General features: G+C 37.7%; 1 protein-coding gene across 1 annotated transcript in view; it reads left to right on the forward strand.

The window, feature by feature from the left end:
- Positions 1–8,264: 8,264 nt before the first annotated feature.
- Positions 8,265–13,845, forward strand: part of LIPM (lipase family member M) — a 20,380-nt gene continuing 14,799 nt past the window's right edge. The window contains 1 exon segment of the mRNA XM_055081427.1: positions 8,265–8,592. Within this exon segment, the coding sequence (XP_054937402.1) occupies positions 8,355–8,592 (238 nt within the window). The 5' untranslated portion in view covers positions 8,265–8,354.

Raw genomic sequence — 13,845 nt, forward strand, 5'->3', positions numbered from 1 at the left:
GCAGGAATAAAGACGCAGACGTAGAGAATGGACATGCAAACACAGTGCGGGAAGGGGAGGGTGGGATGAACTGGGAGATTAGGATTGACATATAAACACTACCATGTGTAAAACAGATAGCTAGTGGGAACAGGCTGTATAGCATATAAGGAGCTCAGCTCGGTGCTCTGTGATGATCTAGATGGGTGGCGGGGGGGATGCGGGGAGGGAGGTCCAAGAGGGAGGGGATATATGTATACATATAGCTGATTCACCTCAATGTACAGCAAAAACTAACACAACACTGTAAAGCAATTATACTCCAATTTAAAAAAAAAAAAGAATGCATAGAAAGGAGAGGCAACCTCTGAATACAGAGACACTTACCATCTAATGATTTTACAGGGGGACAGTGGATGTTGCTAGGACGTCCCATGAATGCTAGTGAGGTGATAGAAGGGGCCTCTATTTATCCTGTTTCCTCTCGAGACCTTCTCTCTGTTTTTACTCTCCATGCCGCTTGCTTTCCTTAGCTTCCATCATGCTGAAGCTGGTCTTACACATTCGGGAAAGTTGTTTCCCTCTTCTGGGCCTGTTTTATCTGTGAAATAAACTAGTTGATCTGTTAGGTGTTTGTTAATCTCATTGTGCTTTATTCCTATAAATGTGATTACTTTAAAAATCAGGGCAGATGAAAGCAGAGTTGAACACCAAGTACTTCCACACCCCAGCAGCCAGGGAAATTCCAGTGCCTGCCACTTTAGTGTCTTTGCATGACCCTTTCTATGGTTTAGTTCCCCTCTCCCTTCATAAGGATCTGTAGTGCTTCATGCTACTCTGTCTGACCCCAGACCTTAAATTTGGATCCACCCAAGCCTGATTCATCTTTCAAGTGCCCCTGGACTAAAATAGTTCCAGCCATTTCGCTACTGCCTACATCAAAATTTTCAAAATCTCAAAGGGTGACAATATAAGTAGAGACCCTGCTTCAGTTGGTTTAGGGTGGGAACTGAAATCAGCATCATCAGTCTGATTTTCTTGCATATGAGAGGTAAAATCAAGTCTGAAAACTTCTTCCCCACCTGGTCCAGTAAAAGCCAGTGCTTTGAAGTGAACACACAGTTGATATATGTATTTGTCATCCAGAGGATAAAACACTGTGTTCTACAGTTGGTGAGCATAAAATATTTTAGTTATGAGACTAGGGAGCACCGTGTAGAAAAGACAATGAGGAGAGGTCACATTTTTGTCTCAACTGCAAAACAGACAGCTACTAAATCATGAAAACAAGCTCATATGCAAAACAACTCTAAGAGGATTTGTCAATGGATACAAAAAAGCACTAATTTTAAATAATGATTTTAAAAAAATGTTCATATACCTTTTCTAAGTAGAATTATTTTTTCAGATTTATATTCATATACTGTGATGATCCTAGGCCAAGATTTCTCAACCTCAGCATTACTGACTTTCGGGGTTGGGAAATTCTTTGTTTTGCAGTCCTTCCTGTGCATTGTAGGATGCTTAGCAGCATCCCTGGCCTCTAACACTAGATGCCAGTAACATTCCTATAGTGATGACGTCCAAAAATGTCTTCACACATTGCCGAAACTCCCCTGGGAGATGAAATCACTCCCAGCTGAGAAGAATTGCTCTAGGAAAATCTTGTAAGCTCAGAGGCTTCAGGATTTTGTAATGTAAGATGAAAGTGTAAAGGCGGCTTTCATAGCAGTGGAATCAGAAAAGACTGTATAGTAAGTGATACTGGTAAAATTAAATAACTACTTAGAAAAAAATAACCCAGATTCAATACCTACCCATAGTAAAGAATAAAGTTCAAATGGTCCAGAGTTCTAAATGAAAAATATTGTAGAAATATTGAAAAGAATATAAACTATATTTGCATAACCTTGGAGTAGAGAAAAACTGTCTTAAAACTCAGAAAATCCAGAAACGCAAAATGAAAACCTCAAGAGACTTAACTCATAACATTTTAACCCTTCCTTATGAAGTAATAACTAAAGAAAGGCACCACAATCAAAAAGTTTAAAAGAGAAAGAGAAAATATTTGCAATATGTATAACAAACCATTGATCAATATTCATAAAAAATTTAAAGCCCAGCAAATTTTTTAAAAAACACAGAGAAAACAAGCTAATAATTTGCAAAGGCAATTCATAAAAGAAAATCAATAGCCAAAACATTTAAAAAGTCTCAATTTCACTATAACTCAAGAAAATGCAAACTAAAATTACAATGAGATGTCTTGATCCCATCATATTGACAAAAATTATGAAGTGCAGAATTGATGAAGGAAGATGTGGAGAAACAATCATGTTCATGCCCTATTAGAACTTAACATTGGTTTGGTCTTTTGGAGGCAACTTAGCAGTAGCTATGAAAATGTAGATGGCATACTTTAGAGTACAGATTTATATCTATAAATCTTTTCTATAAAAATACTCTCATATGTGCTCACTATATATATATATATATATATATATATATATATATACACAAGGGTAGTTGCTATGGTATTATTCATAATAACGAAACATTGCAAACAAGCTAAAAGCCATCAACAAGGAATATTTGGTCCATCATCATATCTTGATACATACAATGTGGCTTTATGCAGTAGTTACATAGAATGAGATAGTTTAAAATATTGAAATGGAAAGGACTTTTTATATGAAAGAGACTTTCAGAACTGTATATAAATATGTAAATATACACATATTTATGTAAATAAATTCATTCATGTAAATAATGTTATACGTATCAGTATGCATAATTATGTATATATGTAAATTTATAAAAAGTGTCATAAAAGACACACATCCAACTATCAATGGGAATTAATTCCAAGAAGAAAAGTAGGATGTACATCTCATTCTATGTGCTTCATAGTGTTTGAAGTTTCACCACAAATATGTATTCTACATACTATATAATTTTTTAAGAAAAGTGGTAAAGTTGAACTAAATGATTTCAGAAGTGTATGATTTGGGCTCCAACAAACTATGACTTAATCCTGGTTTAGAACTAAATCTGAAAACTTAAGCCACCAAGCTTGTGTCCATATCACAGGATCCTTTAAGAAAAAAAGATAAAGGGAAAGGAAAGACAGTTCTTTAAGCACCCACTATGTGCTTATTCCATTTGCATACATTTTCCCATTTATCCTGATAGCACCTCATTTTTACTGAGACTCTGAGAGGTTAAGTGGTTTAACAAAGCTCACAGGGCCAGGAAGGGGCGGAGTCAGGATTCACACCAGTCTGTGGGGGATATGATTGCTGCTTTCTACATCAGAGGTTTCATAGTTTCACTAGTTGATGAAGACACTCCGGCTTACCTTATAAAAGTCAGATCAAAGCACAGAGGGCCATGACTCCACAAGAGCCAGTGTGCCCACAGTTGGACCGGGAGAGAGCTCTTGCTCTCTCCCCAGTCCCTACCACTATGTGTGTGTCTGCAATCAGTCCCCAATCCCTAACTGCTGGACCTGAAGGCACTACTGAGGGCCCCAAGAACACCTGCAGTCACTGTGAGCCCTGTAGCACTCACCAAGAACCACACAGCTGTTGATGCTGTGGATCCCAGCAATGTGAGCCCAAGAGACATGACTCCCTGGTGCCACCACACACTCCTGCACTTGGTGCCCTGCACAACTAGACCTGAGGCCATAGCACACTTCAGCATGCCCCATCCACAGGTAAAAGTCTTCCTTGACCACAGTCAGACCATAAAGTCTGGAAGAGATGACTGTGTCTCCAAATACAGACACCTACACAAGGCTTTAAGGATCACGAAGAATGAGGAATACAGTAAACCTTCAGGAACTGGCCCCAGAGAAATGGAGAACCAGGAATTGCCCAACAAAGAATTATAAACAATTGTTCTAAAGATACTCAGCTACAGGAGAACACAAATAAACAATTTGATGGTATCAGGAAAATACAAGAACAAGATGAGAAGTTCAACAAAGAGATAGAAAACATATAAAGAACCAAACAGAAATTTTGGAGCTGAAGAATACAATGACTGGTACTGAATAACAGAGAATTTCAAAGGCAGACTGAAACAAACAAAACAATGAATCAATGAGCACGAAGACAGATCAATTGAAATTATTCAGTCAGAGGAACTGAAAACAAAAGATAAAGAAAAGGAACAAAGAGAGTCTATAGGACTTACAGGATAAATTAATGGAAACAATGTACACATCACTAGAGTCCCAGAAGGGGAAGGAGAAATTCCCAAATCTGGGGAGGAATTTGGACATGCAAGTTCATGAAGCTAATAGTTTGCCCCAAAATATTAATTCAAAATGACTTTCTCCAAGATACATTATAATAAAACTGTAACAAGAAAAACGATAGTAAAAATCAGTGGAACACTGAATTAGTTTTTTGAGTAGATAATCAAAATTGACAAACTGTTAGCTAGACTATGAAAAAAAAGAGAGATGACTCAAATAAATAAAACTAGAAATTTTAAAAGGGCAACATTAGAACTGATACCACAGAAACACAAAGGATCACATGAAACTACTATGAACAATTGCATGCCAACAAATTGGATAACCTAGAAGAAAGGGATAAATTCCCAGAAACATCATGATGTTAATGGACCAGTACTGTATATTTTTGAATTTTCTAGAACTTCATAAGGTGATAAGTTTAGGTAAGAATATTTGTGTTTTTAGAAACCAACTCACCTACAAAGGCTATACCTTCTATAATACCAGCAACCTCAATATTGTGCCATGGTTATTTTAAAATCCTGTAGTTTTCCTTACGCTTCAGCATAAACATAAGTACATTCTGTTGTCTTATTTTTCAATAATCTTTAAAATGTTTTCCCAAAGATCTAATTCTTTTTAAATTTAACTACAACTTATTTTAGAGATTAATCACTTTATTTTAAGACAAAACGATTTATATTTTAAAAAAAGAATCATTACATGTTGATTAATGCAGCTGAGAGATATTGATTGGTGTCAGAATGACAATCGTATATTTTCAGGCATGTCTAACAAACTGGGAGGGCAGATAAAACAAGAGAGCATTTTGCCTGATGGCCCTGAGTCTCTTGTGAGATAATTCATATTGAGAGAAGGAGTAGGGCATCCGTTTGTACAAAAGTTTTGGTCATTTGATCATAGAGAGATTCTGACGAGAGCACTGACTTGGACTTTCAGGCAGATTCCATGGCACAGCCTTCACTGGACTTGAGGTTTTGGATTATAGAACCTGAAAGAATTGTTTTAATAAAACTCAATTCAACCTTGGGGGAAAGCAGCACTTGAGAGCCCTTTAACCTGCAACTCAAATAGAAAGGAGGAATTCACTCCCAGTTTTGCTTTTTTTTATATTCTTGTGTTGCTGGTATGTATGTGGAGGTCGGGGTGTCCTGTTTTGTTTAACTGATTCAATTTTTTATAATCTTTACACATAGTACATCTATAGGTAATGATCCTCTATTCACTTTTTTCTTAGCTTTTCCTTAATCTCTCTCCTATTTGACCTGTCCCTTTTTATGTAATTTTGATATTTAACTGATTTATAGATAGTGCTCATTAGGGAAGTTGTATTTTCTTAGTCTCAAGATGTCAGGGTACTTCAGATCCTCCTTTGTGTATTGAGATGGCAAAAAACCCATTTTAAAATATCACAGTGTTCCTTGATAGAAACTTCTAAAGATAAATCTCTCAAGATAAACAATTCCAAGTTGGAGGTCACACTGGCACATTTGGATCCCCCATTCTCTATAATGATAATTTCCACAAGCTGTGGGTTGCTCAGGTGTTGAGGGCATTGTTAAAATTCTGCAGTGGGGAAGAGCTATACTTATATTTGTTCAAAATGTAGCTCTTTGAGCTGGACCTTGCATGTCACTTTCTTGCTTCCAAAATCACAGTTGTGAGCTCATACAGTCACCCAAGAATTTGATAACCAAATTGAACTCTATTTTCTCTACATTTGCTTGTATGCAAGGAGGGCACAGTTTCTAAAGGCTGTAAAAGAGGCCGTGTTGAAGGGAAGTAGTCCTACTATCAAAAACGTAGGATTAAAAAAAAAGTAGGATTTTTTCAGAACTAATCAGTTTTTTGGCATCGATTCTTTCATTAATAAGTCTATACAGTATTCACATCTATATTATGTGAGAGGTGACCTTACCTGAATATATTGGAACAATGTGAGATTATATGTCCCAAATTTATAATGAAATTATTGAGAATTGTTTTGAATTTTAAATCCAGAGAGAACCTTTAAAGAGACAATTCACAGAAACTGATGTAATTGCTTTCGATAGTAGGTGAGCCTTTGTCCTTGAATGCGGAACATTGAAATGTTACATTTTATTCCCATGTGTTAATAATATTCAATGATGAATTAAAACACCTGAATTTTAGTTATGGCCTTGCCACAATCTAGCTAGGTAATGTTGGGCAAGGATTTTTAACATATCTTCCCAAATGAAAATGAAAGGGCTGAATGAGATTTTCTTTCCTTCTGGCTATATAATTTTTTTTTTAATTGAAGTACAGTTCATTTACAATGTTGTGTTAGTTTCAAGTATATAGCAAAGTGATTCAGTTATATATATATATACACACACACACACACATATATGTATATTATACATGCATTCTTTTTCAGATTCTTTTCCATTATATGTTATTACAAGATAGTACTGTGCTATACAGTAGGTCCTTGTCATTTACCTATTTTATATATAGTAGTGTGTATATGTCTGGCTGATTAACATTTTAAAATCCTAAAATGTCAACACTGGGAGCCCAAGTTCTTTTCCAAAATTTTATTTTGCATAACTTCAGAGTGAGCTCAATGGGTGCTGAGGACCTGGGGCTCTGCCAAGTGTTGGGCAAATGCTCTCTCTGCTCTCCTAAAGTAGGTCAGATCGCTACTCCTTAGCACACATCAGATCACTAGGGATGGGAATGTTGAGACTGCTCCAGATAAGAGCTGCAAGCTCACCTCATGACATCTATGCAGGCGGCCCAGAGTAGGTGAGGCTGAGAGTGTGGGCAGCTGTCTACACACAGACTCACCATTCCTGTTCTGGCTTCACCTACTTCACCAACCCACATTCCAAAAGTCTCTCAATTAGTGTGGCTGCTGGTAGCTCAGTTCTGAAGAGCTTATGTAAAAGTAAAGAAATATTTTACTTTAAATAGTATTTTTTCTTAAATTCTAACACATTCTTTACTTAAAATGACAATAACTATTCTCCTGGCCTGCTTAAATATTAGTAGGCTAAGGAATTGCTCACATGGCCACATAGTTGATTGAATTGGGGCATTTAGTTCATGAAAATAACTAGGCTGCAACTCCTTTCAGTTATTGCAGATGATTTAATGACCAGGTATCCATCAAAGTAATCTCTCAGCAATTAACTAGTGATTACAAACCCAAATAAAACTTTTCATGTCTATTTAGTTGAGCTACCTAGAAATGGACTAAACACAGAAGATTCATTTTTTTCCAATCAATGTTCTTACCCATACCTAAAAATAGAAAATGTCCTAAAATTTTTTGACATTCTTGATAAGTAAAAATGCTTATCACTACATTGACCTTCAGCCAAAGGACAGTGATCACTGAAGCCCCAGACTGTGACTCTAAAGGATCATAAAGTTTTCTGCAGACTTCATACCTTTCTACCTATAAAAGATAGATAAGAACTAGGAAAAAGTTCATTTGTAACCTTTTTTCAGATTCCACGTATAAGCGACATCATATGATGTTTGTACCTATTTACAAAACAGAAATAGAGTTATAATTTTCTACAGGTGTAGAAAATAAATTTATGGTTACCGGGGGATAAAGGGGGGAGTTAAATTGGAAGATTGGGATTGATGTATACACACTACTATATATAAAATAGATAACTAATAAGGACCTACTGTATAGCACAGGGAACTCTACTCAATACTCCATAATGGCCTATATGGGAAAAGAATCTAAAAGAGAGTGGATATATGCATATGTATAACTGATTCACTTTACAATACAGCAGAAACTAGCAACATTTTAAAGCAACTCTACTCCAATAAAAAATTTTTTTAAAAAGAACTAGGAAAAAAAGAAAATGATGCTTCTTATGGTCCATATTACCTGATGATGAACAGGAATTTTATGAGTTGTATCATATCACATAACTCCAGGTTGCATCAAAGAAAGTTCTTGCTACACACCAAGTTGTGTGAGGGAGTGGGGGGAGCCAGATAGTATTGGGACATCCTGGATGTTGTTTCCATTCTACTTTATGTTCTTTTGTTCCTGTCAACCAAGCTTGTTTAAGTTGCTTCGGAATTTGGAGAAGAAATTACAGCTGGAAAATATATGAAAGAGTTTTTAAACCTACAGATTCTTCTGACTTTAGAATCAGTTGTTATATTACCAAGAACAGATAAATGCAGATGTTGGACCATGTCAAAAATCTTGTCAAGAGAGTGGATTGTTTCACACAGAAACGAGATGTGGCTTCTGATTCTGGTGGTGCATTTGTTCCAGAGAAATGTGAATTCAGGACATATGCCAACTAAAGCTGTGGACCCAGAAGCATTCATGAATGTTGTAAGTTGGGATTTTCCATATTTGGGGGGGAACAAAATACCTTACATGTTATTGTTGGTCTCTGTGTATTATCTGCATTATATATTATATTTATATATGGTGGTGATTTCTGCTAGTAGAGCATAGTTGTAAATTAACATATTGTACTGGAAAGAACACTGAGTTGGGTGTGGGTAAACATGGGTTCATCTTCAACAATTTCAGTAAACTTAGGCAAATGACTTAATCCCTTTGAGCTTCAAACACAGTTTAACTTTTTCTTGAATTCTTAGGTTCATTCCAGGAGCAGTTAAATCATTGCAGTATCTTAGGTCAAGCTCAGACCCATGATTATTTCCACGTTGTCTGTGCTTTCTGTTCTTTTTCTACTTTTTCCAATATTAGAAAGATGTTAGACCTCCTTTCATACTCTCAGGACAGTCACTTCTAGGAACACCCTTGTGCCACCCTAATCTATTTAATCCTAGTTTGAGCTGGTAAGTCTGTGGACTAGAAATAAAAGGACCCCTATGAATGCTAGAGAGGTCCTCCTATGAGTAAACTTCATGAATGAAATGAAATTTCTAGGTATCTCAGAGAATACTTTTTGGCTTACTTTCACATTCTTAGTTGAATTTTAACAATGTCCACCATATAGTAATACTTATCCCATAGCAGACATTGTGATGAAAGCTGTAGAGATACTGTTTGATTTTATCTCTTTTTTTTTTTGATCATCTCAATAGGTCAGAAAAAGCTTTTGATTTTATCTTCACTGCCCTATTCCATAGATAGGACCATACTCATTTTTCCAATCAAGGAACTGAGATTAAAGAGGTTAAACAACTCAAATCAGGCCACACCCCTGGCAGGTGGCAGAGCCAGAATTTAAATCCGGGCCTGCCAGAACACAAAGCTCATAATTGTGACAACTATGCAATAAATCCTCCCAGGGAAGAAGAGGCTACCTCCAGTTGAGTGAGGTGATTGTGTGTAATGTTCATGCTCCATACATTTATCTTAGATTTAACATGCTTTTATACAGATTTAAGACCTTTTTTACAGAAGCCTCCTTGAATGAATTCTAAAACTCTGACAGGCTATAGAAATATTCTGAATCTACATGAATGCCAAATATCAGGTTTCTTTTGACCATTCCAACTATTGACTGTCTTTTGATGGTTTGTCCAGATAGTTAGCAAATTGGTGTAGATCCTAAGGGCCATCCTTCTGGCCCTGAGAAGGCCCTGAGAAGTTCCCATACAAATTCCTCTAGGTCGTTAAGTGAAGGGGATCTCTTTAGCTGTAGTTAGAGCCAATCTCCCTGGGCCTCACCCACTGGGTGTGGCCAGCACCTACACACTGTTTGGGCTTCAGGAGCCCTAAGGCTAAAATCCAATGAATTGGACTCTGCTATTTAGCAGTCATACATGGAGAGGCAAAGTAAGGTAGAAAATTCTTGTAACCTCTCATATAAATTAAATGAAGTAGAAAAAAAAGTGCTTCAGAATCTGAATGGGTTTGACTCTGAGTACTAATTTATATGGATATAATTTATTCTGTATTTTGGTATACAACTGTCCTCATTCAGGTATTTTTCTAGCTAGTGTTAGTTGAGCACCTATTAGGCCCCGATACTGTGTTATGCACTGAGGTTACAGAGAGATCTAAGCGCCCTGATTTCATGGAGTTTACAATCCAGCAGAGAAGACAGACTCTCAATTCCTAGTCAGTCAAAACTAATCACAAGAGAAGTGAAATCAAAGAAGAAAACATAAAATAGGGGGACTTAGGGAATTTAGGAAAGTTTTTCTGAAGAAAGGTTTCTTAACCTGAATTCTGAAAGGTGAATAGGAGTTACTTGAAAGGGAGGGTGGGGGTGATTTTTAATTATAGTAGTAGCTAATGCTCATTGAGTCCCTACTATGTGCCAGCCAATCTTGTTAGTGTCATATGTGCATTATCTTTTTACATTCTTTACAATAATCCCAAGGAGTATAAACCACTGGTATACCTAATTTACAGGCGAATAAACTGAGGAATAGGGACAAGTTAACTAAATTTCCTAAGATCACACAGTTAGTTTATGCATTAGTGTGAGAGCCAGGATTTAAAAACCCAAGCAGTGGGACCCCAGGGCCTTTCTCTTAACTATTATGCCCTTTTGTCTTGTATACTACACTGGGCATTTAGCTTTCTCCTCTTTTGTTCCTTTAAAAGCAGCAGCTGATAAAAATAATTCCCTCCTTCTCTAAGTAACTACAGTAGGCAGAAACTGAGGATACTGAGGAGATCGCAGCAGCTTTATATTTTCCAAAGAGTTTCTATATGTAGCAACTATATGGAGTAGGGGTCCTTAACCAGGAGTCCATATATAGGGAACAGGAAATCTGAAACCCCTGAAAGTATATGGTGTGTCCATGTGTATATCCATTTCTATATTTTCCTCAAATTCACTGAGGGATCCTTAACCTAAAACTGTTAAGAACTACAGTCAACCCTCCATATCCGTGAATGCGGAACTCGCCAATACGGAGGACTGACATACTACCCCATTTTACGTAAGGGACTTGACCATCCTCAGATATTGGTATCTATGGGGTATCTCGGAACCAATTCCTCGCAGATACTTAGGAACGACTGTACTGCTCTTGAGTCTGTGGTTTTAGAGCTGAAAAGAACATTAGGGAATACATAGACCAGGGGTTCTCACAAGCTGTCCTGCCCCACTGGCTGCATTGGAATTTCCTGATCCCTAACCCGAAGTGGGCCCAGGAATATTTATGTTTAAGTGTCCCAGATGTTTCTGACACACACCCAGGTTTTGGAATCAGTGTTCTTTTCCAGTGGTTCTCAAATATTAGAGTGCACCAGGATTTTCTAAGGAGCTTGTTAAGACACAAATTGCTGGGCCCCAGCCCCAGAGTTCCCAATTCAATAGGTTTGAGTGGAGACTGATCATTTGCTATTGTTACCAAGTGCCCAAGTAATGCTATGCTCTTGGTCCAGAGCCCACATTAAGAACTACACTTCTAGTTCAATCTCTACATTAAAGATAAAGAAAATGAGCACTGGAGGGCTTCCCTGGTGGCGTAGTGGTTGAGAGTCCGCCTGCCGATACAGGGGACATGGGTTCGCGCCCCGGTCCAGGAGGATCCCACATGCCGCGGAGCGGCTGGGCCCGTGAGCCATGGCCGCTGAGCCTGCGCGTCCGGAGCCTGTGCTCCACAACGGGAGAGGCCACAACAGTGAGAGGCCTGCGTACCGAAAAAAAAAAAAAAAAAAAACCACCTTCAAGAAAAGTTCATTTCTTGATCCCTTCTAGTATTTAATTTATTCCCCAAACCCCTCCTATATAGATATTCTAGAATATCCACTGATGATCTCTTAAGCAGACGACACCAACCCTTGCTCATGAAGAATGCAAACTCTGCCATGGCATCTGACGCCCACCCTAGCACACTCAATATTCCCCATCCAGACAGCCCTTTAAATATTTAAGACATTGCCCAGCTTTTCACTAAAGTCTTTTAAAGAATTGGGCACTATGCGTACATTTTAAATTTTTGGTAGGTGTTTCCATATAATCCCTTTTTTTCTGTATGGGATTTTTGGCTATTGTTGGCTTTTAAGAAATTCTCCTTCATTACTATTAAAGTGTAATAGTACACTATTGCCCATCCTTCATCTCTATTTGGCTCTATTCCTTTTAATACTCTAGCTCTATGTTTATAGCAGTAACTACATTATCTGTCATGTGTACAGATAATGTAATTCCTAATTGTGTTCTTTCTGTATGCCAGGTACAATGCTAAGTGCTTTATTTGTGTTAGTCTCATATAAGTTTCACAATAATCCTGAGAAACTGCCACTCACAGAAGTTAAGTAACTTGCCCAGAGAGTCTTTGCTAGTCCTTGCTAATATGCTGCAAAATCTGCACTCAAATTAAGATTTGTCTGCCAGTGTAGCCCATGCTCTTACCTAGGACCAGAAAATGCTGGGTGAATGCTATTGGGCTTTGGTATAAAGAAGCTGCAGGGTTCTATTTTATTCCAATTTATATTTGTGCAGCTTTTTGAAAACCAGCTTTATTTACACCAGCTGAACAGCCGTGCCTCATATATTTCCAGCATGCCCTTATCTCAGTGCCTTTGAACTTGCAGTTCTCCTTCTGGACCACTGTTTCATCAGATATCCATGCAGTTTGCCTTGGCCCCTCTTTCAGGCCTTCTCTTTCCAATTCTTCCTTTGACCACCCTATTCAAAATTGTAAGCCCTTGCCTGCTACTGAGATTTAGCCCCTAATCCTGCTTAATTTTCCTTATAACACCACTGATATGATAGATATTTGCTTGTTTGTTTATTATCTGTCACTCCCAACCAGAATGTAAACTCAGAAGGCACAGAAAATTTATCTATTTTGTTCAAGGCTATAAAAAGTACCTAAAAGAGTGCCAAGCACATGGCAGGTGCCAATAAATATATGTGGAATGAATGAATGAATTTTATATAAATACATGTATAGCCTGGAGACACAGAGAGAACTTTTTCACTAAGCTCCACAAATCGGAAGACTGTGGCAGTTCATAAGCTTAGGGGTCACCTGCCGCACCTATTCATGGATGGAGTTTTGTCTTCTCACGTCCTGTTTATTTAGACTGTTCACTCATTGCCCAGGCAATTGCAGTTCAAGGTATCAGCCTTTAAGGTCCAGTCGGTGCCGAATACTCCCCTCTAGTGTCTGATGTTGTTCCTGCAGCACCCGTTGGTCTCTCTAAGGAAGAAATCTCCCAGCCATGAAGGAAAAAAAGATTTCTAACCGCCTCTTCAAAAAGAGGGCCAATGTTTTCTTTTATTGTGACATCTTTGTCTGGTTTTGGTATCAGGGTGATGGTGGCCTCGTAGAATGAGTGTGGGAGTGTTCCTCCCTCTGCTATATTTTGGAAGAGTTTGAGAAGGATGGGTGTTAGCTCTTCTCTAAATGTTTGATAGAAGTGGCCTGTGAAGCCATCTGGTCCTGGGCTTTTGTTTATTGGAAGATTTTTAACCACAGTTTCAATTTCAGTGCTTGTGATTGGTCTGTTTATATTTTCTATTTCTTCCTGGTTCAGTCTTGGAAGGTTGTGCTTTTCTAAGAATGTGTCCATTTCTTCCAGGTTGTCCATTTTATTAACATAGCGTTGCTTGTAGTAATCTCTCATGATCCTTTGTATTTCTGCAGTGTCAGTTGTTACTTCTCCTTTTTTGTTTCTAATTCTATTGATTTGAGTCTTCTCC

Source organism: Physeter macrocephalus, chromosome 20, assembly GCF_002837175.3.
Source record: "Physeter macrocephalus isolate SW-GA chromosome 20, ASM283717v5, whole genome shotgun sequence".
Taxonomy (NCBI): Eukaryota; Metazoa; Chordata; class Mammalia; order Artiodactyla; family Physeteridae; genus Physeter; species Physeter macrocephalus.